General features: G+C 39.1%; 1 protein-coding gene across 2 annotated transcripts; it reads right to left on the bottom strand.

Moving 5' to 3' along the window:
• Positions 1 to 447: 447 nt before the first annotated feature.
• On the bottom strand, positions 448 to 22,745 carry GTF3C3 (general transcription factor IIIC subunit 3). 2 transcript variants are annotated; one of them, XM_033010941.2, is made up of 19 exons: positions 22,585 to 22,745; positions 21,364 to 21,466; positions 18,683 to 18,876; positions 18,109 to 18,232; positions 17,403 to 17,594; positions 16,967 to 17,132; positions 15,764 to 15,911; positions 13,957 to 14,029; positions 12,875 to 12,958; positions 11,727 to 11,830; positions 10,937 to 11,108; positions 10,275 to 10,477; positions 9,579 to 9,680; positions 8,567 to 8,702; positions 7,691 to 7,928; positions 7,130 to 7,320; positions 6,344 to 6,468; positions 3,721 to 3,873; positions 448 to 2,775 (listed from the first exon to the last, which is right to left on the bottom strand). In XM_033010941.2, exons 1-19 carry the CDS (start codon positions 22,681 to 22,683, stop codon positions 2,653 to 2,655), a joined length of 2,730 nt encoding a protein of 909 aa, XP_032866832.2. In that variant the 5' UTR covers positions 22,684 to 22,745; the 3' UTR covers positions 448 to 2,652. The 2 variants fall into 2 exon arrangements, with proteins under 2 accessions (XP_032866832.2, XP_042664470.1); XM_042808536.1 differs by lacking the exons at positions 448 to 2,775; positions 3,721 to 3,873; positions 6,344 to 6,468; positions 7,130 to 7,320; positions 8,567 to 8,702 and having other exon boundaries at positions 7,791 to 7,928.
• Between the last annotated feature and the right edge of the window lie 417 nt (positions 22,746 to 23,162).

Genomic DNA, 23,162 nt, shown 5'->3' with positions numbered 1-23,162 from the left:
CTTCTCTCTCTAGGGCCATGCATCTGCAGTTCCTCTGTATATTGAAATGCAAAGTCCGATTACATGGCCATGGCCATTAAACTTAGCACTTACGTTTGCCTAGCGACAGTTTGTTCCAGGTTCACCACATCCTGTTGCTTCTTTTAAACCTGTTTGGGGTTTAGGGTGGGAAGCAGTAAGATATGGTGCAATTGTGAAGGACTGCTGTATGCTAGTACCTTTTAACTTTAATACTACCTTAGGTTTTGGCTATACCTTCTTTTTACTTCAGATTTGCTGTAGTCTGTTCCTGCTGACTGAATGCTCACTAGCAACTGCAGCACTTCTGAAAGCCACCTTCTAACTTCCTTTCTTTTGAAAGAAAAGTAGTTCGTCTGCTCAGAGCCTGATCTGCAACGTGAACCACAGCATGGTGAGTGGCAGCTCATGCATTGGAAACATCAGAAATACACAACAGACAAGAATGTTATTTTATTTAAACATAGCAATTTCAGTAACGTTGTAGTTACCTAACACTGCTGCCACCTGCAGGATCAATAATTGAGATTTATATTGCTAGCCTTTCCTTAGTCTTGGCAGCTGCTAAGCCTCTAACTAAATTATAGTAACACTTGTAGTATTTAAAAATGAATTTTCTAAGCCGCTAAAAGGTTCAGTTGGGTTTTTTCCTGCCAGGCTATGGCCTTCAGCAAATGTGGACAGCAGACAGCTTTCTACACTTGTCAATGCTGCTATGAGGTAAGCACAACCAAAAAAGTATGATTTAGTTTTCAAGACAATCAGTAGATGTTTTTATGAGCAGTCTTCTAAGTATGCCTTCAATTAGTGTTTGTTTTATATAAAATAGCTCTTCAGCACTAGGATTCTGAGTATTTCAGACTCAGTTTTGGAAAAGAATAAGGCAAAGGGAATCTGTGTACTGGATCTCTGGCTTCTGTTTTCTAAGTGTTAGTTCAGTGCTGAGGGCTGTATTTCCTGAGACATGGTAAACTCTTTTCCTATGAAGGGAGAGAAGTCATTTGCTGCAAGAAGAAAATAATCAGTGGGGTTACGAGATATGAAAAGGTCAATAAAGAATAAGGAAAGCTTCAGTGGAAAAATTTTTACCCCAAGATGATGCGACAATACTATGCTTGTACTGAGACTGTGAGTCAGCTCCAGTTCACACAGCAAACAGTTAGCTATCATGTCAAAACAAGCAATGTGGTATGACAAAGAATGAATAACGAAATGGAGGTAAGGGAGTCATCCTCTCTCTTCTTCTGCAGCTTATGAACACCCCAGGCTAACATAACTAAGGTGGTTATTTAATTTACAGTTCTGCAAACTTGGCATGATACTTGTATTCAGGCAGTGCTGCCAAGTACTATTTCCAAGTAAAACACGCTGTCCTTTTGCAAACCTGAGACTTTCTTGGTGTTTCTCTTACTTTTGTATTCTCACTATGACCCAGCACAAGTCTAGTAAAGTGGACATGCACTACATTGCAATTCAGTGTTTGATTTGAGATGAAACTGCCTTACGCTTAAAATTAGTCTAGGCATTTCCACCAGACTTGTGTCTTAATCACTGATTGCAACTATGTGAAATGATTACAGAACACAATCACATAGAAAAGTGGGCTGAAAGCAAAGAGCAGTAGTTAGCTGTGATACCGTAAGTAACAAGAGTGCTTGGGAGGCAACAGCACGGTTTGTTTGCCACTCAGCAAGCTACCTTGCTGAAAAATATTTTTCAGCCTTAATCTGCTGTAGTGCATAACATACCCATTTCTATATATAACTATGTACTCCTTATATTTATGATAAAGCATTGCATCCTGCTTCTCTCAGTGGGTTGGAAGCAGGATGCTTGCACCATCATTTGCTACTGTTCGACTGTCAGAAATAATGAAAACCCCAGACCATTTGCAATGTATGTTAGATCATAAGCTGTATGACGATACTATATTAATTTGTGATATAAGCTCTTCAGTAGGATACACATTTGCTGAGAATGAGTAAACATTATCATTAACCTCAGAATTTTTATTAACAAGTTCAGAAGAAGAACAAAGGTCACACTGATTTCAGTAAAACAGAAATCAATATCCTTCAAATAGAACAGCTGCTAGGAATATGAACTCCTACAAAATTCTGAATAAAGATATGGAAATACTGAGTTCTCCATCCTCTAAGGATTAGCATGAGCCCATTTCTTCTATGTTATAGTAGTTTAATGCTGCACATTAAAAAACAGTCATCACCAGTAAATATGGCTTCTTGAAGAACCTCACTGGTAACTAGCTGTAATATTGCACATTGTAAATTTTCCCTAAAAAAAACCCCAACCAACACCCACACTGGGCTTGTTTTCACTGTTTGATCCTACACGCAAGCCTGAATATCAGATTACAGAGCAGTGCATTCCCAGAGAAGAGCTAGTAACAGGTACACTTGAGCACGGCAGTGCTGTGCTCCAAACACACAGTTGCCATCCGTACGCGATAGCGTTCAAATGTCAGAAGCAGAAAATGCCCATACAGCTACAGACGGCACCAGCCATGTCTCTGACCTTCTATAGCAAAAGTTGTACATAAACTCAGTTTCCCCAGCACTGCATATATGCAAAGGTTGGTACAAAGAGTATCAATTCCACCTGCCACAAACCTCATCATACAACTGCGTAGGTATACAACATCTTTTGAGCCATTCTAGTATTTCCACTGCTCTGGTAAATAAGTGACAAGTTGAAGGCAGTATCTCTTCTCAAGTCTGTCTGATCGGTCTCTATTCCCTGTAAAAATAACGATTAAAAAAAGTTATCTATATGCAGAAATAGTATAAAACTTGAAATATGAGTAGCAATTACAGGGGAATCAAATCACATATACATGGTTTATATAGGCTTTCAGCTGTACAAAACCAAAAGTAGTAGTATTCCTTGTGCCCTCCATCTTTAACAACTTTCTACATGCTGTTACTCACCAAAGAGTTATATAATTACATACGCAAACCACTAGCTGTAAATTAGATAGCCAGCTCCTGAAACAGTTAAGTACTATCTTAATTTGTCTTTGGATGTAAAGTATTTGTTTCTACAGTCAGAGTGTGAATCCTGCCTGTATCTTTTATCTGGTCACAAGATCACTGCTTTGAACTCACAACACTGACTAACACTCATGTTTCTGCCTTTACCAACCCTTCCCGTTTTCCAAATGCACTTGCAATTTTTCTACCTACCCATGCCAAAGCTCGGCAAAAGCTTTCTCTCAGACCAGACTTGTAAATGTATGACACATCAGCTCAGATGAACTAATACGATCAATTAGATCAAAACTATGGCTCACAGGCATTTATGCATTCTTAAATTGGTTCATATTACTCCAGCATGCTGTTTTATAGCATGGGTGAGTATATAGAACTTCCAGTCATAGTTCATTGCATGTAATATATATAAAATTCAGCTATTTATTCAGGTAAAGTTGTTTAGCAACCACTTTTGCTGCTTACTTCAGCCTATTAGTAAATCCTTCAAAATTCATAAACTCTTGAAATTAATACATGCTTAATACATTACCAGGTGACAATTGGATTTGGGCTTCCAGTGACAAGGAATTACAATACAAATTAAAAGAAACTCAAGTACATGGATTTTAGGTACCTATTTTAACTATGGCTGGGAAATTATTAACACTGACCCGACTTTATTCTCTGCACATAACTTACAAAGCTACAGTACCTCTAAGGTGAGAGGAGGAAGTTCAAGTACTTTTTGGTAATAGTGGATTGCCAGGTGCAGCAGTCCCAGCTGGTGAAGGCCACGGCCAAGGTTGTAGAAAGACTCTTGACATGGTCCACGCAGGTCCAAGTACCGGTGAAGAAAGGAGAATCCCTGCACACATTATTATGCACGTTTGTGAATTTTCCCTTTCAGAAGGTGGCAGGTAAAATATGCTGGAGAACAAGGTGTTTAAATGTATCTATTTAAACTTTTGATCTATGTTTCCCCACAAAACCACATGCAAGTTGAAGGCAAAACATGTCACATTTGATTCCTGAGACCATAAAATCTCTGCTCTGTCAGTCTCACTGCCATTGGTAACAGCGGGTAGATCTTTTTAATAAACTGAACAGTTATTTAGTATAGGGACTTATGGCACTAACTTGCTAAATATATAAGTTTCTGTAATATACACACAGGTAAGACTGGTTCAAGTTCGGAGGAGCTGAGCACCTTAAAAAACATGCAGCCAAAGGACAGGCTAGAGCAAGAGATCTTTTTCTTAAAAAAATCTTTTAAAAATAACCCTCCCTAAGTTTGGTGGGTTTTTTTTTAAAGGAGAAAAAAAAAAAAGGAACCTTCATTTCCTTTCCTTCACTCGTCTTGAATAGCAACTAGAAATGGTTTAATTCTACAACTTTTCATAATTCTACAAAATTCTGAACTCCATGTAGTACATATCAAAGTGTTATTTCTGGAATGCAAGCATATTATTTTCTTGATCTTGTGCTCCATATAAATGTTCACTCCAATACCAGTTATCAGGGAAATTATATCATTTTATAAAGTGTCCAAAAATAAACATCACTGATTAATGGCATTGAAAAATCCATATATCCTAAGCAGTAGGTAAGGATCTATGTCCCTTCTTGGAGCCAGCAGATGTTTTACTGCCACGTCTCCAGTAGAATTTGAAAGGAAACTCATACCCAGCAATTCCCGGGCTATGCATAAATTGACAGTGACCAGGCACCGGTGGAACCAACCAGCATCATTTATACGCTGACATGCTGTAAAGTGAGAGAAGTGATTTGTTTCTCTTCTGTAGGATGTCACTGCCTTGGTGTGTTACAGACTCTTCATGACTCAAGATGCTATAAGATGCTATAAAGATGAATGGCATTAGACCAGAGCTAACTCCCATACAGAGCAAAGGGAAAGACAAAGACACATACAGTATTATTTTACATTAAAATACAGTGTTTCATCTGACACTGAAGGAGCCCTGGGAGAAACTCAGAAGGGACAGACAGAAGAGGTGAATTCAGAAGGGAGAAATTGAGCACACAACCTTCTCATCCTCTCCCATGCACTTCATTTTATTGCCACTTTGGAATGTAATGATTCTGTTGTAAATAGAGAACTTTCTAGGGACCATGCTGGTAATTGGAGAAGGTACCTCCTTCAGCGTGAGGAATTAGTTCAGGCAAAAGCAGCTAGTGATCATAATTTAGATCACCAGTATGTCACTGTGGTTTGAATTATTAATCAAGTACAATAGCAGCAAGAGAGGTGGTAAAAATACCAAGTATAGTAAGCAAGAAATGAGAAGCAAGAAAGCAGGGAACTGTATCACCGGAGGGTAACGTAAATAGGACATTGTTCAAGTACATTATAAAAGGGGAACATAGCAGCCCACATAAGAAAGGCAGGTTGATTACAGAAAGAATTGGATAAAAATATTAAAATGAGGCCAAAGCTTACAAGTTCAAAATGTCTTAAGTTGGATAGTGACATAATTGGCCTTGTTTTAGAGCAGCTGAGGACCTACAGATTTTGTCAAAATCAGTGCAAGCTATGGTTTTTCAGCAATTTCAGAAGTCACAAGAGCTCAGTATTTCCCCACCACATTCTGCTGACTCTAAGCTCAGTAGACCCAGGAATTAAAAGGCATTTCAAGTTAATGAAAATACTTGGTGGAGAGTAGAGGAAATTACTTTCAATGTTCTGTTTGGGAATAATCAGTCTGTGGTTTGTAACTGGATCTGCCAGATGAAAGAAAAATGTAAATAAGGAAACTGAAAAATTGAGGGTAGCCTAAACTGGAGTTCACAAGATCTTTACAAAGAGAGCTATAAGAGGCACCTAAAAGGGGGGAGAGAAAAGGAAGACAGGGAAAAAACCCCACTTTCTATGCCTGTGAAGTTTGCTCGAACATTTTTCATGCAGTGTATGAAACATGTCTATGAAGGGCACATGACACAGCTTCTACTCTACAGCACTTCTTCAGAGCAAGGCAGGGCAAGAAGAAAAATTCTGAAGAAAATCCAGACTACAGCCATCAAGACTGAAATTTGTAGTATTTTCACAAACAGCTGGCAGCTGCTAACATCTGTGTGAGTAATCATTGTATACAGCCGGCAGAACAAGCTACATTTAACGAAAAAAGGAGAGGAGATTCAGATGGGTGTAACTATAGTTCAAACCCATACTCACCTGTGTTCATGTTTTGCCACTGCCCTCTTTTGAAATGCCGTATTAATTATGAAAAGTTATTTAAACAGAGTATGTTGTAGGCACAACTGTCTGCAAGATACAAAGCCAGGAAACACTGTAGGTAAAAATAATCATGTTAACTCACCTGTACTAGAAGAGCATGCCTTTTCAACACATATTTCTGAGAAGCCATGTGGATGAAAGTCAAGCCAATACAAAGACTGTACAGAGGTTCATCTGGGTTTGCACGGAAGGCTTGCACATACTGTCCTAAAAGCAAATAATTGAATCAAGATGTTTATTGTGAAAAGCGTTCTTGTAAGAATTTAAGGGCAAAAAAAGAAAATCTTCAAATTAGAAGTGTGAACTAAGAAACTAGTTTACTGTACCTACATCAAAATACACAGAAAAAATATGAAAGAAAATTTTATGTTTTCAGCACTCCTTGGATTCTGAAGGAAGAATGCAGACTATGATGTAAAAACATAAGCAAAAACCAATCAGACCCAGAAGGCAGTCGTAGTCCTTGCTGGGATTTAGATCCTGGAGGCCACACAATGTAAGTGTGACATATGGACGGTTTGACTGAAAGCAGCAGGTTTACTTCAAAGGCCTGCTTAAAATGTCCAACCAACTTTATTTGCTGTTTAAATTGGTCTGTTTCTGTCCTCCTTATTCGTTATTATCATTAGCCTTCAACTACAAGTTAGTTACTTTTGCAATGTCTGCTAAACTTGAAACATGCCAGCTTAATTTTTATTAGCAAAACTCTTTAGTGATGCTTTGATTTGTGTACAAATTAAAGCACCACACTAACACTGTGAAGCCACTTCTAATTTTCTGATGTACAAAAAAAAATACTTTACTAAATCTTTCTCAGAAAAAGCATTCACTTGTGGTACTTTTTATATTAGAACATTAATGATATTACCAAGGGCATGCTTGAAACTGCCAGATACGAATGCATTATGCCCATTTAGGACACACAATGCGTGATTATCAGGATTTTTCAGCATCAAGCGGAGACAAAAGCGATGGTGACGGACATCCTGAGATTGCATAGTAACTTGATTGAAGATGTTCCATAGCTGAGGCTTATTGACATTTTCCATTACCATGATTCTACAGAATTAAAAGTATACAAGTAATTAGGTAATGCTATATGGCAAATACTGTGTCTGCAATAAAACCTCAAATGTTTAGGGAAGATAACAAAGAAGAGACACTCAAAGAGCAGGTCGGTGACTGAGGCAAAGTTGAGAGTGAAACGCAGAACACCAGTGGTTCTGGCCAAATCAACCAACCTACTGCATTATGCATTTTTTGGAATCGGAGGCTATCAGAAAGCTCCTTCAGTTTCAACAGCCTTATCTGTTTTAGTGAAAACTGAAAAGCATCAGCCTGCCTCCTTTAGCAATATTTTCAGCAGTATGACTACAGTCTCAGCAGAACCAATGACAGCAGAGATCGCTCTGCCTTCTCAGTACCCCACCTGATATAGTTGTACGCTTTTCTGAAGTTCTTGTCCAGAATTGCAGCAGAGAGACCAAAGTATTCCAGCTCCTTGCGCTTTTGTCTATCATCATAAAATGAATAATATTCCAGTGAGGAATCCACTAATAACTCTGCCTCCTTGTACCGAGAGAGGTCACACAAGGAATATATAGCCTTCAGGAGGAGGTTCCACCAGTCGTCTTTTGTCAGAACACTCGTGAGAACAGCAAAGATTGCTAAAAATATTGAAGTCAGTAAGTTGAGAAAATTAAAACACAAGAGTTAAACTCTTAAAAAAAAAAAAGGTGCACGTGTCAAACTGATCTTTTCAAAAACATCTCAGTGTTAACAGGTAGAATAAAGATAAAATATTTACTTTTTTCAGTTTAAGTTTTTGTAAAGCACCAGCAAAAAAACAGTCAAAACTTGGAAACAAATGGCAAGAAATACACACAGTTCAAACTGTAGATATACTACATGAATGCATTAAAGGTACTCTTCCTAGTCTACCAAATGGTGTTTAAGAATGTGTAGCCTAACTCAACTGAGTCTGGGCCAGTTAAAAATTCACACCACTTTTAGATCACACATTTCTATTATGTTCTAGATTTGCATGTGCTGTATGTGCACTGAGGAATGTTGGACCGTAGTCCTTCTCAATCTGAATTATTCTGTAATCTTACTAATTTTCTCTGAATGGGGATTGTTCCCTTAAATTATATTAATTTCATTTTTGCTGCCTTCTGTGCCCTAGAAATAAAGCAACGTTAACACAAACTGCATGTATTGAGCATGCAAAATAGTAGCGTTTACTTCATTTTTCAGGACTAAGCAGTTCACCTTGTTGCTTTGATTTAAAATAAACATTTGTTACCTTTTGCATCGCAATTTGCTGTCTCTTGGTCGTCATTGTCAGAAATTTTATCCCTTGACACCTTAATAAGATAGAGGTGTCTCTCTCCAGATTTGGAACTAGATATCAAACACACCTGAGCTCTGCTCATTGCTACCTAGAAACAAATTTAAGGGCAGCATTTCAGGTTACATTAGTACATCCTATGACAAAGGCAGCTTCGTGGCCAATCCATCCTGCTCACACCAAAACAGTCTGCAAGTTAGAAATGCCGCAATGAAGCAAAATCATGAGAGAGAACATTCCCGAGAGGGGTATTATCTCATGCTCCAGTACAAACTGGGCCACGCAAAAGAAAGGTGCAAACTCTTTAAATGATTTAAAAGACTTCTCCTGCATATATTAAAATCAAAACTATCTGCACAGAGGCCTAACAAGAACAATGCCTCTCTGTACCAGTTTCAGAAATGTGTGGACAGTCAGCTATTCAACCAGTGTAATACAATAGTAATAGCTCTGACCAGATGGATAAAATTGAGGTCGAAATATTCCCCTCCCTCACTCCCTATTTAAAATCAACCAAAAACCAATTATCACAAAACCACAACCTCAGTATTTACTGTCTAAACAAATTCTTCTTTGGTCATTATATCACAAGAAAAAAAAAAAAAAAAAAGATTCATAAGAAAATTGTTGAAATTGAAGCCAGTATTAACACTTCAAGCAAGCACTATGCTGACTGCTAAACAGGTAAGAAGCGGCTTTAGTATCTGGTGTGTTCTACGCACACTGAGAAATGGGGAGTTGAAGTCACTGTATTAAGTCTTTTATACTCAAGTGGTTCTCTGTTCTGAATGCTACAGGCAGGAACACTGGTATTACAGGCTCTCTGCAAGTTTATTATCTAACAAAACTATGAAACCATTTCCATATAAAAACCCACTAGGCTACCTCCTGAGTTAGTCTGTCACTTGTCTTAACCCAACTCACAGCTGTCCAACTTGTTAAAATATAGCTGGAAAGATGGGCTTACCTTCAACAGCATTGCCAGCATTGTAAGTAAAGTGTCTATGTAACCATACATTTTGCCTTGGGAATACAACAGTGTCGAACGATGGAGGAGGAGCTTTAATTCCTAGATAATATTAAACATTATTATTCAACCTCTTGCACAGAGACTGAGTTTATAAAACAAACAATTCTGACTCATTAAGTACCAACAGGATTGTAAAAGCTTCTAGAAAGCTGTAATAATCTTAGCAGCAGCAGGTAAGATCTCCTTAAATTGCCACGCAGTAGTTTCAAATTCTCAAATTTCAGAGGAATTCAGCACAACTCTTAGTTATACTAAAGGTGTTGCTGGAGAGGGGATACAGAACCTTCGCTATGCCATCAGATCCAATCAATAGAGGCCAAACCACGTAGCTCGTATGTAGCAACTGCCGATCAACTTGATGCAAAGGGACAGGCGTCAAGACTGGTTCTTAGCGGTCAAGAGCTTGTACATCTCATGAAAGTAATCAGGTGGGATAAAATGGTCAGGGAGAAAGGGCCACGAGGACTCATCCCTGAGACTCTGTAATGAATCATTCGCTGTGCTCTGAAGGCTCACCACGCTGTCGATAAGCAAGCCTCGATCCCCGGTCCTATACAGTTGACATCTCTGACCACTACCATAGTTCAGCACAGTAATACGTCCTGAACTGGAGGCACAGAACAGTTCACCCACCTGCTGGGCAGCGTTAGCGTCCTGAGCCAGTGTATCTGGATCATACATTGGTTCCAGGGCCTCCAGAGCTTTTTCAGGTCGGCCCAGCTGCTGCTGAAGTGTTGAAAGTGAGATTCTTGCCTCCAGATGCAACGGAGCAAGATCAACAACTTTGGCATAGCTCTCTGCAGCACGCTCCATGTGTCCCAAGGCCTTCAAGCACTCTAGAAATACCATAAACAACACAGAATGCTTAAATGGCAGAAAAAGAAGATTTCAAAGCTTGCAAAATAGTTAACACACTTTTCAGATACTTTTTCAGTTAAAACCACCGAAACCATGTATTATTAAAGTGAAACTATTTAGAAATATGTACTGATGCATCTGCAGTTTCACTTAAAGCATCGTCAGTTGACACCAGATGGAATGCGGAACAGATGCTGTTTCACATACATCAAAATAAATTAGTTTTAGCTGAAGTAAATTTCAATCTATGAAGAACAAGAAAACACTCCATGGCAGGGTCATCGCAATAAACTCCAATTATAGTTTTGCAAATACCGATCATCATTCAACATGTGAATCTAAAATTCTTGCGATCCCAGATAAAGGTCCCTGGAAATGCTCAGCATTGTATTATCACCTCTCAGCACCACCTGTTCAGCAGCCCTGCTGCTTCTCACCCGCATGCCGAAGCCACACAACAGCCAAGTTGTACCGTTCTGAACAGACAAGGGAACTCAAGAGAGGCAGTGCTGAGTTGTATTCTCCAACATCCAGAAATGCCTCTGCAACATCCAAATACAAGTCACCCATTTCTTCTGGATTTTGTTCCACCAGAGTCGTTAAAAGAGGCTTTAAAAAAAAACACAAAAAACACTAGAAGCACAATTAACCAACGAGAGCACTTCTTTACAATAAGGTTATTGGAAGCTTACATTTTTATGCAATGATTTTTCTTCTGTTTGTATTCTAAACTACACTTCCTTTATTTAACTGTTACTTTGAAAGTGAAACATAAAGATCTGAATTTCAGAATTTCTGAAAAAGCCACATTTTTCTATTGTAGACATGTCACATCCATACATTTCACATCCAGTGGGTGAAAGTGCCCATCATTAAGGAGTGTTCTTTATAAAAGAACAGTCTTCAGACTTTGCAGGGCTTTAAAACAAAGCAAAGATGTGTTCCTTAGGGTTCAGTAACTTTGCAATGTGGTCCTGGGCCTGTCACAACACACAGGCTGTGATTTCCTGTGCTTTAGTAACACCTCCACTGAAGGCATAATTTGCAAGCACAGAAATAGTATTTCTGCTATTACAGGTTTGCTAGGTTTCTTTCTTGGAGTGGGAGGGAAGCAAAAAGCATCTCCGCAGCTCTCTCAGTGACCTCAGTCATATGAAGACAGGAAAAACTACTTGCTTTGATCATTTATTAGAACATCCCCCAACTTCTCAGTTGCTTTCTACTTACACTGAGTGGTTCTAGGATGTTCAAGTGAACCAAACACACCATCAGCTTGACCGTGATGTCTATGGGAACACCCTCAGGTATGCAGCAGCTGACCTTCTCCACAGCTACGAGAAGATAAAGAATTTCTTTCCGAACCCATAGGCTTTAACAAACACTTCACAAGCTCCACATCCCCTCCAGGCCATGTTCAGCTCCACTGAAGTAAATATATTCTCATCAACTCTAGCAAATATTGGTGTAGGCCTGGCCTCTCCCCTCCTTTTATATCTTTCCCAACAGTTGGAACAACTTCTTCCTACTGTCTCTGATCCTAATAATTTCATGTGAAATATCAAGTGCTGTCAGTCTGCATTGATTTCAACAGCAGGATCCTGTAGGACGTTCTCTTAAGATGTGCTTGCTTCATAAAGCTTTCTTTTAGCAATTTATTCACCTGTACCCTCTTCTCCTTGCTCTTGGAAGGAAATACCCTATATTAAGCTAAGTCCTGCATACCAAGGATCTGGCTGTGGACCTTGTTAAACACAGTTAACTGCAGAACTTTACACAACACATAGACAGAATGCAATCTGACCAGATTGCAAACACAAGACAAAGTAGTTAACCATGACAATGCTAGAAATTAAAGGTGACACAGTAAAACCCCACTATTTCCTTCACATGGAGTCATGACACCTCCTTAACTACTCTGCCTGAGTTCTCCTTCAACTTAATCCTTACACCAGATATCCAAAGGCTGATTGCTATAACCTGAAAAAACTATGATTTCCAACATAAGGTTTCCCTATTACATTCTATACCCACATCCAATTACTGCAAATCTCAACATGCAGATTAATTCATCATTCTCTGAACATCTTAATACCCAGCATGAGAGGAACTATTTACCTATTGATAAATTCTTACAAAATGAAAAATTTTCTTTTCAAAGCAGGTAAAGCCTGGGAGAGTGCTTTTGGCTTTAGTATCTGTCTGGGTTAGAAGTAAGTTCTGAGTAAGGAAGGCAGTATGCAGAAAATGCTTTCTGAAAGAAGCCCTATTTTTCTGCTCTTAGAAATCCTTCCCAATTTTTATATGATTGCAACGTGGTTCCTGAGCATATGATTAGTTCATTGACTCGTACAAAATTAAAAAATTATATTACTTACCTGCAGCACTGGACTCAGCAACTGGATGACTTTGGTTGTCAGTGGCTTCATGGCTTTCCTCAGTTTCTACCACAGCCCCTGAATCTTTTTAAAAAGATTAGCAGATTATCCAAGTAGCACCAGCTCAGCCAAAAGTTGAATCAATAATCAACTGATAGCTTACTCTGAAAACTGGACTTTTTTTTTTTTTTTGAAGGACAGCAGAGTGGGAAGTAGTCAGAAAAACTGTAAAGCAACACAGGGTGGGGAACCAACCTCTTGAGTAGTTTAGAAGCTTTGTCTAAGAAATTGCACCCCCCAGGTAATTTGGCAGCACTGTGTTATAATTCCTAGACTCGTTAATTTCACTTCTTAGTAATTATTTGGTAAAAGTCTTTACCAGGACAGTTGTTCATTGATCAACTGCATTTTTACCTCATCCATTAAAGCAAAAAGCCAACAGAAGTATCTTATACCTACATCGGGTTTGGGCTGGATTGATGAAACAATCAACCAGTTTAATCACAGAACAGACTGTCTGCTTATGTAGTTGGCATGCTGTGACCATTCTGCAGACCAGACAAACATTTTCAGACTTAAGCAATGACTTTCACAAAGCAGACCTAAAGACAACCTACTTTATTCAGTTACAAGCTAATATCCCTAGATTTGTACATACCAAAACATTTAAATGTTTAATAACAGAAGTAGGGTTTATGAAGACTATTAGTCTCAGGTCAAAGGTTGATACCCGGGAGTACAGATGACACTAAGCTTATCTAATTTTTTTTCAGAAACTATTTAGCTGGCAGAAATAACTGGTCTGATGTGAACACACAGAGGAATGTTTAGAACTTTAAAAGGCCTCCAGTTGCCTGGAGAGCAGTCCTTGTTCTTAATGAGTCAGCAAGGCTAAATGGACACCAGAGTAACTTCTCATAGAAAGCTGAGGTCAGGCCATGTAACTCATTAAAAACACTGAAAAGTTTCCAAAAAGAAAAGCCTGTTAACATGCATCAAAATATACCCATGAGTTGAAAAGGTAATGGAAAGAAAGATGCCATGTTAGATGAACAGCACCTAACCACTTGTTAGCTACTTACCTTTTTTCTCCTCGGTTGGGCTTTTTTCCGATACTTTCTTTTCAAGTACAATTCCTGCAAAATCTGTAATAACCTAAAACAGACGAATAGCTCAGGTCATTTTAAAGATTTAAAGGGTATATGGAGTAACCAGCCCACACGGTAGTTGTTTTAGATATCAGAAAAGTTATCAGAAGAAAAGCGCATTCAGTTCACATGGGGTTAGCTGACTAGCATTGAGTTTGATCACCTTATGTCTTTGTCCACTATTTTTGGACTAAGATGATCTGATCAGCATCTCTATAGCAAATGCAACCGTTACTTTCATCACCATTAGAAAAGTTTTTAACTTTTATAGCTTCTCTTAATGCCTTTTGGAAGACTGAAAAAGAAAGCAAAGCACCAGGTAAACAGCTAAGCTCTCCACAGATCTTTTCACAGCACTCCAAGAATTCCTCAGCCTAATACACTGCAAGGCAACCATACGATTTGCCTCAGTTAAAAGAAATAATTAAATGAAATCCACAGCTACATAGAGGCATTTTACAAGAGCCTTGGTCATACACATCATGACCTCAGTAAAACTAGTATAATTCAATAGAACAACTAATTAAAAAAAATAGAAACCAAAGACACACAATTCAAGACATTCACTTGCCAATGGGGAGCTGTGAGGGGGGAGATGCACAAGTGTGAAGGACCATTGGTCTAAGACCCAATGCAGTTTGGTATTTTGTTCATGAATTGAAAAGTAAAATATCTAAGTCCTTACTGTTGCCAAAACAAGAGTAATAAACACAGAGTACATGGGCCTTAAAGGAATATACCCAGATGACTGTATTAAGATGGGGTTTTTTAAAGGGTTAGTTTACCAGCTCAAATACGGTTTCAGCTATCCAGGAACAAGAAACACCATCACAGAAATAGACGCAAGGAGAAAAATCAAGAAGAAACAGGGGAACAGTTCTACACCTGAGTACTGATTAATAAATCTGGCAGCTAAATACTGGGTACATAAAATTGACTGCTTTTTAAAATGGGAAGTACAGAGAAGGGTCAGAGGAATTGTTTGCAGGCTCATGATGCTTTGCACAGACAGAATGCAAGCTAAAAAAAATCTTAAGCAGATTAAATAAAAAGGAGGTAATTTAATATCAGCAAATAAGAATGTTCACAAGGAGGAAGTCCTACCTCATAGTGTCTCTTCAACCTGTCTTGGAAAGTATAAAATTGCCAGATACTAAAGTCTTTCCTCTCAAAGCCAGATCAAATCAACTCAGAAATATGCCTCAAAAGTGAGGGTTAAAAACAGCTAGAACAAATTGGGAACAAATAAGTGATCTTCTTCAGTTCCAGATGCCTTAGATTCAAGGTGTATTGTCATTCTGGAATGTATGCTTAATGCTTAATACATAATTAGTTGTAACAGAAGTATGCCAGATAAAGCACCACGGTCTGCATTTGAATCATTAAACCGTTTAGTGTCACCCTTTTAACCTTCAACTTAGAGAATGTCCTTTGCTGGTAGTCCTCACAAAACCAGCTCATAGGTAGGTCTCCTCTGACTACTAAGATTATGGCAATTGTAGAGAAGGAGGGAAGGATCCCAAAATTTTAAACCTGGAACAGTATACAAGTCTATCTTATTAAATCAAGCCCTTAACTTCAATGCTAATTACTACAGAACTAATAGCTAGCAATCTGTATCTGATCAGCTCTATCACTACAGAAACATGACCATATTTCAGCACTACATGTATATAACTGTCCATCCTGACTGGCAAAAAGGTGCTTAAGATCATACAAAAATGTATTTAATTCTCCATACCGCCAATGCTTTGTCATACTGTTTGGAAGAAATATATAGTTCAGCCGCGATGTTAACATCTTCCATGGAAACGAGGCTCTGGTGTTTAGTAAAGGCTTCTTCTATTATCTCAATAGCAGAGGTCACATCATTGGCTTCATAATAACTCCTATAAAATACAGATAAGAGATACTAAGTATTTGAGATAAATGACAATATTTACTTTGAACACCAGCAAAAGGATTTTCATATTTCTTTTATTTTTGCCTATTAGCAAATATTTTCATTAACAAGAGTAAGTAACAGAAGACAGTGAAAAAGAGGGCCTTTTTTCTTTCCTTACAACTAGTGATAATTTTTATGTACTTCAAATAATTATCATTTTTTTCTCCCCTATATGTTAGGACATTACTGGAGTTTCCATCACAATATCCCCCACCTCGAGCCAGGTATCAATAACATATCACATTAATCTGGTTTCAGAAAAACTTTAAACAATAATACAGTTACAATAGATGTCCTGGCATTTTTTTGGGTGCATTTCATAACCACGAAGATCAAAATGCTCAAGTTGTTTTGAAACAGGACAATAACAGCTTTCTATAAGTTATGTGTGAGAAAGCTGAGACATAAAGTAGTTAAACGACTTAATAAAAACTGCAATAAGAGAGCTACACACTTTAACCACAAGCCATCTCAGGCAAGCTTCTATGACCTGACCTGCTCTCATTAGCAGAAAAGGGGAGGAGTCTGATTTCTACTTGCTCCAGAAATTAATCATAAATGGCACATAAACTATATGCTGTTGCAGATGGTCTGTATTTCAGATTGAATACTTTGTTTCAATCAGATTTGCTGGCAATAAGTTTCCAGGTTTCTAGTGATATTATATAGATTAAAAATGTACTGCATTTGTATATAATTGTCTACTACTGGCATTTCCCCAGTAATCAGTATTTGCATTTTCCTATCTTACTCTAAGAGAATGCAACACTTCTAAGATGATGCATTGATCGATCCTACACAGAACTGCCACATGTCAGGCTTCGGAAACATCACAACAGTTGAGGGATGAATGCTTGTTTGGGGGTCACCCCCAGCAAAAACATCTGCATTCCCTGCTTCCAGCCACATACCCAGCTTGAACCAGCTGCAGAGCTTATTAATAACAGCTTTTGAGAAACTCTGGGAATCCCAATCACAGTATTTTAAATTCCAACTTACTTTGCCATGTCTCTAGCCAACTGCATAAAGCGCTCTCCGTCCGAGGGAGACAGGAGATTCAAAATACGCCTGTAGCCATCCATAGCCATCTTGTGCTCCCCCAGCTGTTCATACAGGCTTGATCTCTCCCACAGATAACGCACATTGGTTGGGTCATATTTCAGAGCTACAAGAAAAAGCGTATTAGTAGCCTAGTTTAGGAAAAGGCAACAATGAATTTCACACTCGTTTCCCCGACTAGGTGAATGCTAATGCACACACACAAGGTTGTTGTATAAGAAAGACAGCCTATATTAAAGATCCATTAATCTTTTCCCAAAGTCCAGACAGAGGTACCAAAACCTTATCAAACTGCAGCAAACTAAATCAGAAAACAGAATTATTGCCATTAGCACCTAAAATTTATTTTGAACTACTACAATGGTTGCTACGCTACCTTTTGTGTAGCAAAAAACAGCCTGTTTAATATTGTCCTGTTCCAGGGACATTTCTGCTAGTCTAACCCATTCCTCGGTATCACTAGGATTTAAGTGAGCTGCAATCAGTTCAAACTGTAATGACTTCTCCATATCACCCTGGTCTTCATAGATCATGGCAAGAGTGGAAAATGGCTCATGAGCAAGAGGAGCTGCGAAAAGAGAAAAAGAATGATTGAGAACTATTGTTTTAAAATCACCTTTGAAACAAATAACTTGCCTTTCTGTGCACAACAGGTATCAGAATTATATGAAACATCAATATTGCTCTCTTTAAATTCAGAAAAACACTTGCCAGACAAGCTTCTCATTCCTTTTTTAAAATAATTAAACAGTCTGACTGAATCTAACAAAAAACATTTACAGCATTATTATACGTTGTAAGTCATGCTGATCTTTATACCTTGGTTCTACAAAGACAATAAAAGCAAACTGCACAAAGCTAAGCAAATGCCGAGGCCCCTGCAGAATTAGGGTGCTAGTATCTTCTTATAAGCAAAACAATAAAGGAAACACACTACATATTCTTCATTCCACACTAGTTATATAGTGACTTTCCTCGTACTGAGTACTTTCACCATCAGTGAAGCCACACCGAATTTTCCTGCTGCACGTGGCATTTTCAACCCATCCTTAAAGCCAAAAAGTTTTAGCATTCTAACATACCTTGTCGAATGATCTCCATGCACATTAGAATAGCCTCCTCACGTTCTCCTCGAGCAAACCTGATATTGGCCTCTCCCATGAGACCCCTCAAGGCACGAGGAAGTTTGCTGCGAGGTCTTTTCTCCTAAATGTAAAAGGGATATTATTTCTACTGCGGATTCAGTTGTGCCCAAATTCAGGAGACATCAGTCACACTTCCACTTAACACAAATTAATAAAAAGTTATTTAACTACTAGCAATATTAAAATGACTGGCCAAAATATTTGCTAATTTTCATAACTGACGGAGTAACTCTGATAGCAAATACAGACACAGTCCAGACACTGGAAAAATTAACTTCATTATTTTTAAAAGTCTTCAAACAGTAATCTACAGTAATTTTTTAAAAAACAAAAAGTGCTGACAGCAACATAAGCATTAGTATCCCACACACAATTATTTTCAGGCACGTTTCTCAGCAAGTAGCTAAAAAAATCACACAAACTGGCATTGATGCACTATGCTTCAGGAGATACAGAGAAGTTACATTAAAGTTTAAATACAGGAAAGTTATATTAAAGTTTAAATACTTGCTTTCATCATTTTCTTGGTCTCTCGATTAAGTACCATCTCCAAAACAAAAACATCTCCAGCTGTGGGTTGCTCAGTAGTTTCTTCTTCCTCTTCTTCTTCTTCTTCCTCCTCATCGTCCTCCTCCTCTTCATTTTCCCCAAGCATGGACGCAAAGACCCGATGAACAGATTTACTGACGCCATCTGAAGTTTCTCCTGGTTGAGAAAGAAGGAAAAAGGGTTTATATCATCAAGAGTATATGCTGCTTATCAGGACAAGTGCAGAGAAAACGGAATTCTTCATAATTAGTAGCCCACTTGAAACAGCTATTTTATAAGAAAAAGGCCTGTAGAAATGCAGAAGAACTATTAACAACCTCTTTGGGTTTAGAATGCAGAGTTCTATAACCATCTGTGTTCTAAACTCATCACCAATGCTTAGTATACCCCAGCCTCTGACATTTTTTGGATATTTGAAATGAAAGCATGGAGAAACAAATGGAACAAACCAACAGTTTATTCAATGTTTTTCTCAATCCATACCAGAGAAGCATATTAAGCAATTTTCAAGCACTGAACTGGTCGGATGGAATAAAGCTTTTCAGCTGAAGAGGCTAAGTGAGCAGACAATTATACTAAACAATAACGCAGCAAACAATTTTTAGAATTTAAAACAAGATCTTGTAACAATTCTATCCATGACAATAAGTACCTTTTAACATGTGTAAATGCAAAATCCAGATTATTCACATTTCTCCAGAAAAATATCAAAATGCTTTAAAATAAATAAGAATATGATGCTATAAATCCAAAATAAATACGCTTAAAGCATATAGTTTTAAACATTTTCACATTTTTTAATTGCAACTTTTCATTACTAAGCTAACCCTGGTTTATAACCACCTACAAGCCTGTATCTATGCAAAATATCAAAATATGTAGTGTACAAAAGTTTCAGCTAGCAGATTGGACATGTAAAGATTTGATTAAAAAATAACCACAGTATCAAGTTGGGACTGAAAATCTACCACGTATTGCCTATATACAAGAGGGAACTGCCTACTATATCTGGGTTTATGGGGGTTTTTTGGTTATTTTTTTTCTGACTTGGAGATATTTGGTTATTTTTATTCTGACTTGAATATTAAGCATCTAAAAATCAAGACTTTTCTTCCCCCCAATCTAAAAAATCCACTGTAGTAGATTAGCTCTGAAGATTTGTGTATCAAAAGTGATTTTAACAACGACCTTTTCTAACTTTTTTCCTCTGAATAGTTTGATTCTAATAGCAACTCCCCAAATAGTGATAAATAATGGCAATACTTCCCTGATTCTGACCGCTATTGAGACTTCTGTGTTCTCTGTAGTAAGATCAGAAGTAACACTCGCAACAAATCTATCAGGGTATGTTTTTTCTCAGGTAAAGATGATGCGCATGAAAAAGCATGTAACAGACTGGGTGGAATACAGAGCAAAAAAGAGCAGCTTAGAAGTATTTCAAAGACATCAGCAAAAAGAAGGGGTCCATAAGGAACCACAGATATCTGGCTCTAGCCACACTTCCAGTGTTCATCTTCTGTCCTTCCAGGATGAGGTCTTGGCACACTTTCAAAATCAAGGCACCACTGACACATATTTTAGGTGAGAGAATTTAAGGCCTATTTTTGAAATTTAAGAAAAGAAAAAACAAACAAACAAACAAACAAACAGAATTATGAGAATTTGCAGGGAAAGTAGAAAGAAGAGTCTGGTAACCAGCACAAAGGGATCAAAAATCGCACTTTATTGTCTCACAGCATTGGCAATCCCACAATAATATGCTGTGACCAGTGCATGGAGTACAGCTTCTGAAGAGAAGGTGCCTGAAACAGACTGAGGCAACTCTAAATCCCAAGCTCAAATCCAGAACCTGAGGCACAGGATCAACAAGCACTGACACAAACTAAAAAGAGAAGTGCTGCTCCTACTACTCCCTGCAAGTCTTTTCACTATGTAGGAACCCCAAGGAAGTTAAGCTTATTTTGCTAAGGCACCTAAGGAGATATTACCATCCCAGTCACTGCACAAAGAAAGCCAGCCAGGGAATCTGTAGCTAGGAATATCCAGCAGAAAATACAGAGAGAAATAAATGTAGGCACTCTAAACAGATCAAACTATAATTGATAAGGAGATCAAACTATAATTGATAAGGAGAAAAAACACCAAGAAAAACAAAGTCCTCTTTTTAGCTATTTTATTTCCCTCTGGATGGCAATGGAAGAAGGCAACACTCAAACAGTAGAATCAAATATTATGAAACATTCTAGTTTCAGCAAAAGACTAGCAAGGAGATGAAGAGGAAAAAAGCCAAAACAAAACAGATGGAAGACTTCTTAAGATAAGTTAAAAACTTCAAACTATTTGTAACATTAGAGAGAGTAAATAATTGAGACCATGTGGTTAAGAAGCCAGGAGAGACAAAATGAAGGGCTTGCCAGAAGATGATGGCCGGTTGGCTAGCCCCTTTTAAAAACACTGAACAAAGTTAAAATCCTGGTTATGATTTGGAACATCCTACAAAGATATACATTCTACCAATGTACTTCAACACCCAGAGGTTCAAAAGAAGCAGCCATGTATTTATAAAGTCAGCTATCAAAGAGCAAATGCTTTCAGTGACCATTTAAATATATTTTTCACTGAAATCATTACGTTAACATTTACCATCAGTTTCATCCTGACTTTGGGATTTCCCAGATGCTTTTCTGGATGAAGACGGAGCCTCTACATCCTCAGCGTTTTCCTCAGCAGACGGATTTTCGCCATCCTATGCACATCAATAATATCAGTTATCAGCTTTACAACATGACTCAGTCCTAATTCCCCTAATATTGACAATTAGCATTTAGACCACTGGTTTCCAGCTTTTGCACTGGTAGTAAAACAGATGGAATAAGCGCTACATTTTCAAATGAACCCAGCTTTACATGCTTTCAAGATATTTATATTATTATCAATGTGCAGTGACTCAGATGGTGACTGTTGACATTACTTTTGACTGAAGAGACTAGTCCATTGCTTATTTGGCATGACAGTGAGGTAAGATGACATGGCTGACTGTATTAAAAAAAAAGCTACAAGTGCGTGACAAATCCTGTTAGAAGCCTACTTTTTTCAACACAAAATGAAATAGTAAAATAGCACTTGTTAACCCAGTAAAAAGGTTGTCCTAGGTTATCACTTTTCCTTCCACGACAGCTGAGTCCTACTGAATTCGCTCTCTTAAGACTAGAAAATACAGAAACTCACTTGCATTTTGACATAAAGATTGCAAAGTTAACTTTAACTATAACACTCCAATCAAGCATACAGAAATTCTCATAATACGTCCATCTGATTACTTTTAGACACAAAGCTGTGTCTACCGCAGTATTTAGGGCTGCCAAGAAGCCACAACTACCAACAGGAGTCAAACTAGACCTCTCCCTTAGATCTCACACAGATGGTGGGGGAGCGGTAGCAGCAGACATTGGTTGATTTTATATCAAAACCTGCTTCTGCTCATTGCTTGACCCTAAAGAAGAAATTAATTATGGTGCCTGAAGGTAACTGCCACTAGTTTTTGCCAAGTCCAGGGACGCAAGCTACACTGGCATGAACCAAAATGCTGCATTCTGCACTTCTGAACGGTGCACGCTCCCCTTAACAACTTGCTCTACCATTACCTAATAACCCTTACAGAATTAAGTTAGCTTCTTATAGCTTTTGCACAGAAATTAACAAATACGTAGACGTAATCCGTAGCCGGGCACGGCAGAAGCGAGCAGAAGCCCACACACAGAAAAGAGAGGCAGCCACGCTGCTCCTGCGGCGGGCCGCGCCCGCCCGCTGCAGTCACGCAGGGAGCGGGCCGGGCCGTGGGGCTGTCAGGCGGGGCCGACTCACCTTCTCGCGGCTCTTGCGCTCCTCTCGCCGCCGCTCGAACTCCTCGAAGGAGATCTTCCCCTCCAGGTAATCGATCAGCTCCGGGCTGAAGCCCGACATCGCGGCGACGGGACGAGCCGGGAGCGGCCGCCGCCGCCAGCCCCGCGGTCCCTCCCGTGATGGCGCCCGCCCCGCCCCGCGCCCTCACGCAGGAGTTCCGCCCGGCCGCGGCCCGGCCCGGCGCCGCCACCTCGGGGCGCGGGAGCGGCGCTCCTGAGGGCGGGCAGCCCGCGGGGAGGCCGCGCCCGGGGGGCTGCCGGCGGAGCCAGGGCTGCTGCGGAGAGCCGCGGCGATGGCTGCCCGGCCGGGGCCAGCGGCGGACGGCGGGAGGCCTTGAGGAAAGCTCCTCGGTTCCCGGCCTCATGCTAGGTGTCAGATTCTCCTTTATTTCCCCAGAAATGGGTGTGATTTTACCATGAGAAAGATTTCTTAAGTTCATATACATATACCGTTATTGTGCAGGTGCCTTAGTGGCTGGGGCACGGTCAGAAGTGGGTGTGAGGGGCGGGGGATGAGGTAGAAGCAGCTATGGGTCGCCT

This window comes from Tyto alba, unplaced genomic scaffold (genome assembly GCF_018691265.1).
Source record: "Tyto alba isolate M040663 unplaced genomic scaffold, T.alba_DEE_v4.0 Super-Scaffold_7, whole genome shotgun sequence".
Lineage (NCBI taxonomy): Eukaryota > Metazoa > Chordata > Aves > Strigiformes > Tytonidae > Tyto > Tyto alba.
The sequence above is the reverse complement of the archived record's forward strand: the minus strand, read 5'-3'. Positions and strand labels throughout refer to the sequence as shown.

What these genes read in the sequence shown, in the direction of transcription:
- GTF3C3 (XM_033010941.2), bottom strand. Translation starts at nt 22,683, where the DNA reads ATGTCGGGCTTCAGCCCGGAGCTGATCGATTACCTGGAGGGGAAGATC. An exon ending in ACGCTAACGCTGCCCAGCAG is followed by an intron (nt 9,681 to 10,274) that starts GTGGGTGAACTG and finishes AATATTATCTAG; the next exon opens with GAATTAAAGCTCCTCCTCCA. An exon ending in GGCATGCTCTTCTAGTACAG is followed by an intron (nt 3,874 to 6,343) that starts GTGAGTTAACAT and finishes TAATGTGTGCAG; the next exon opens with GGATTCTCCTTTCTTCACCG.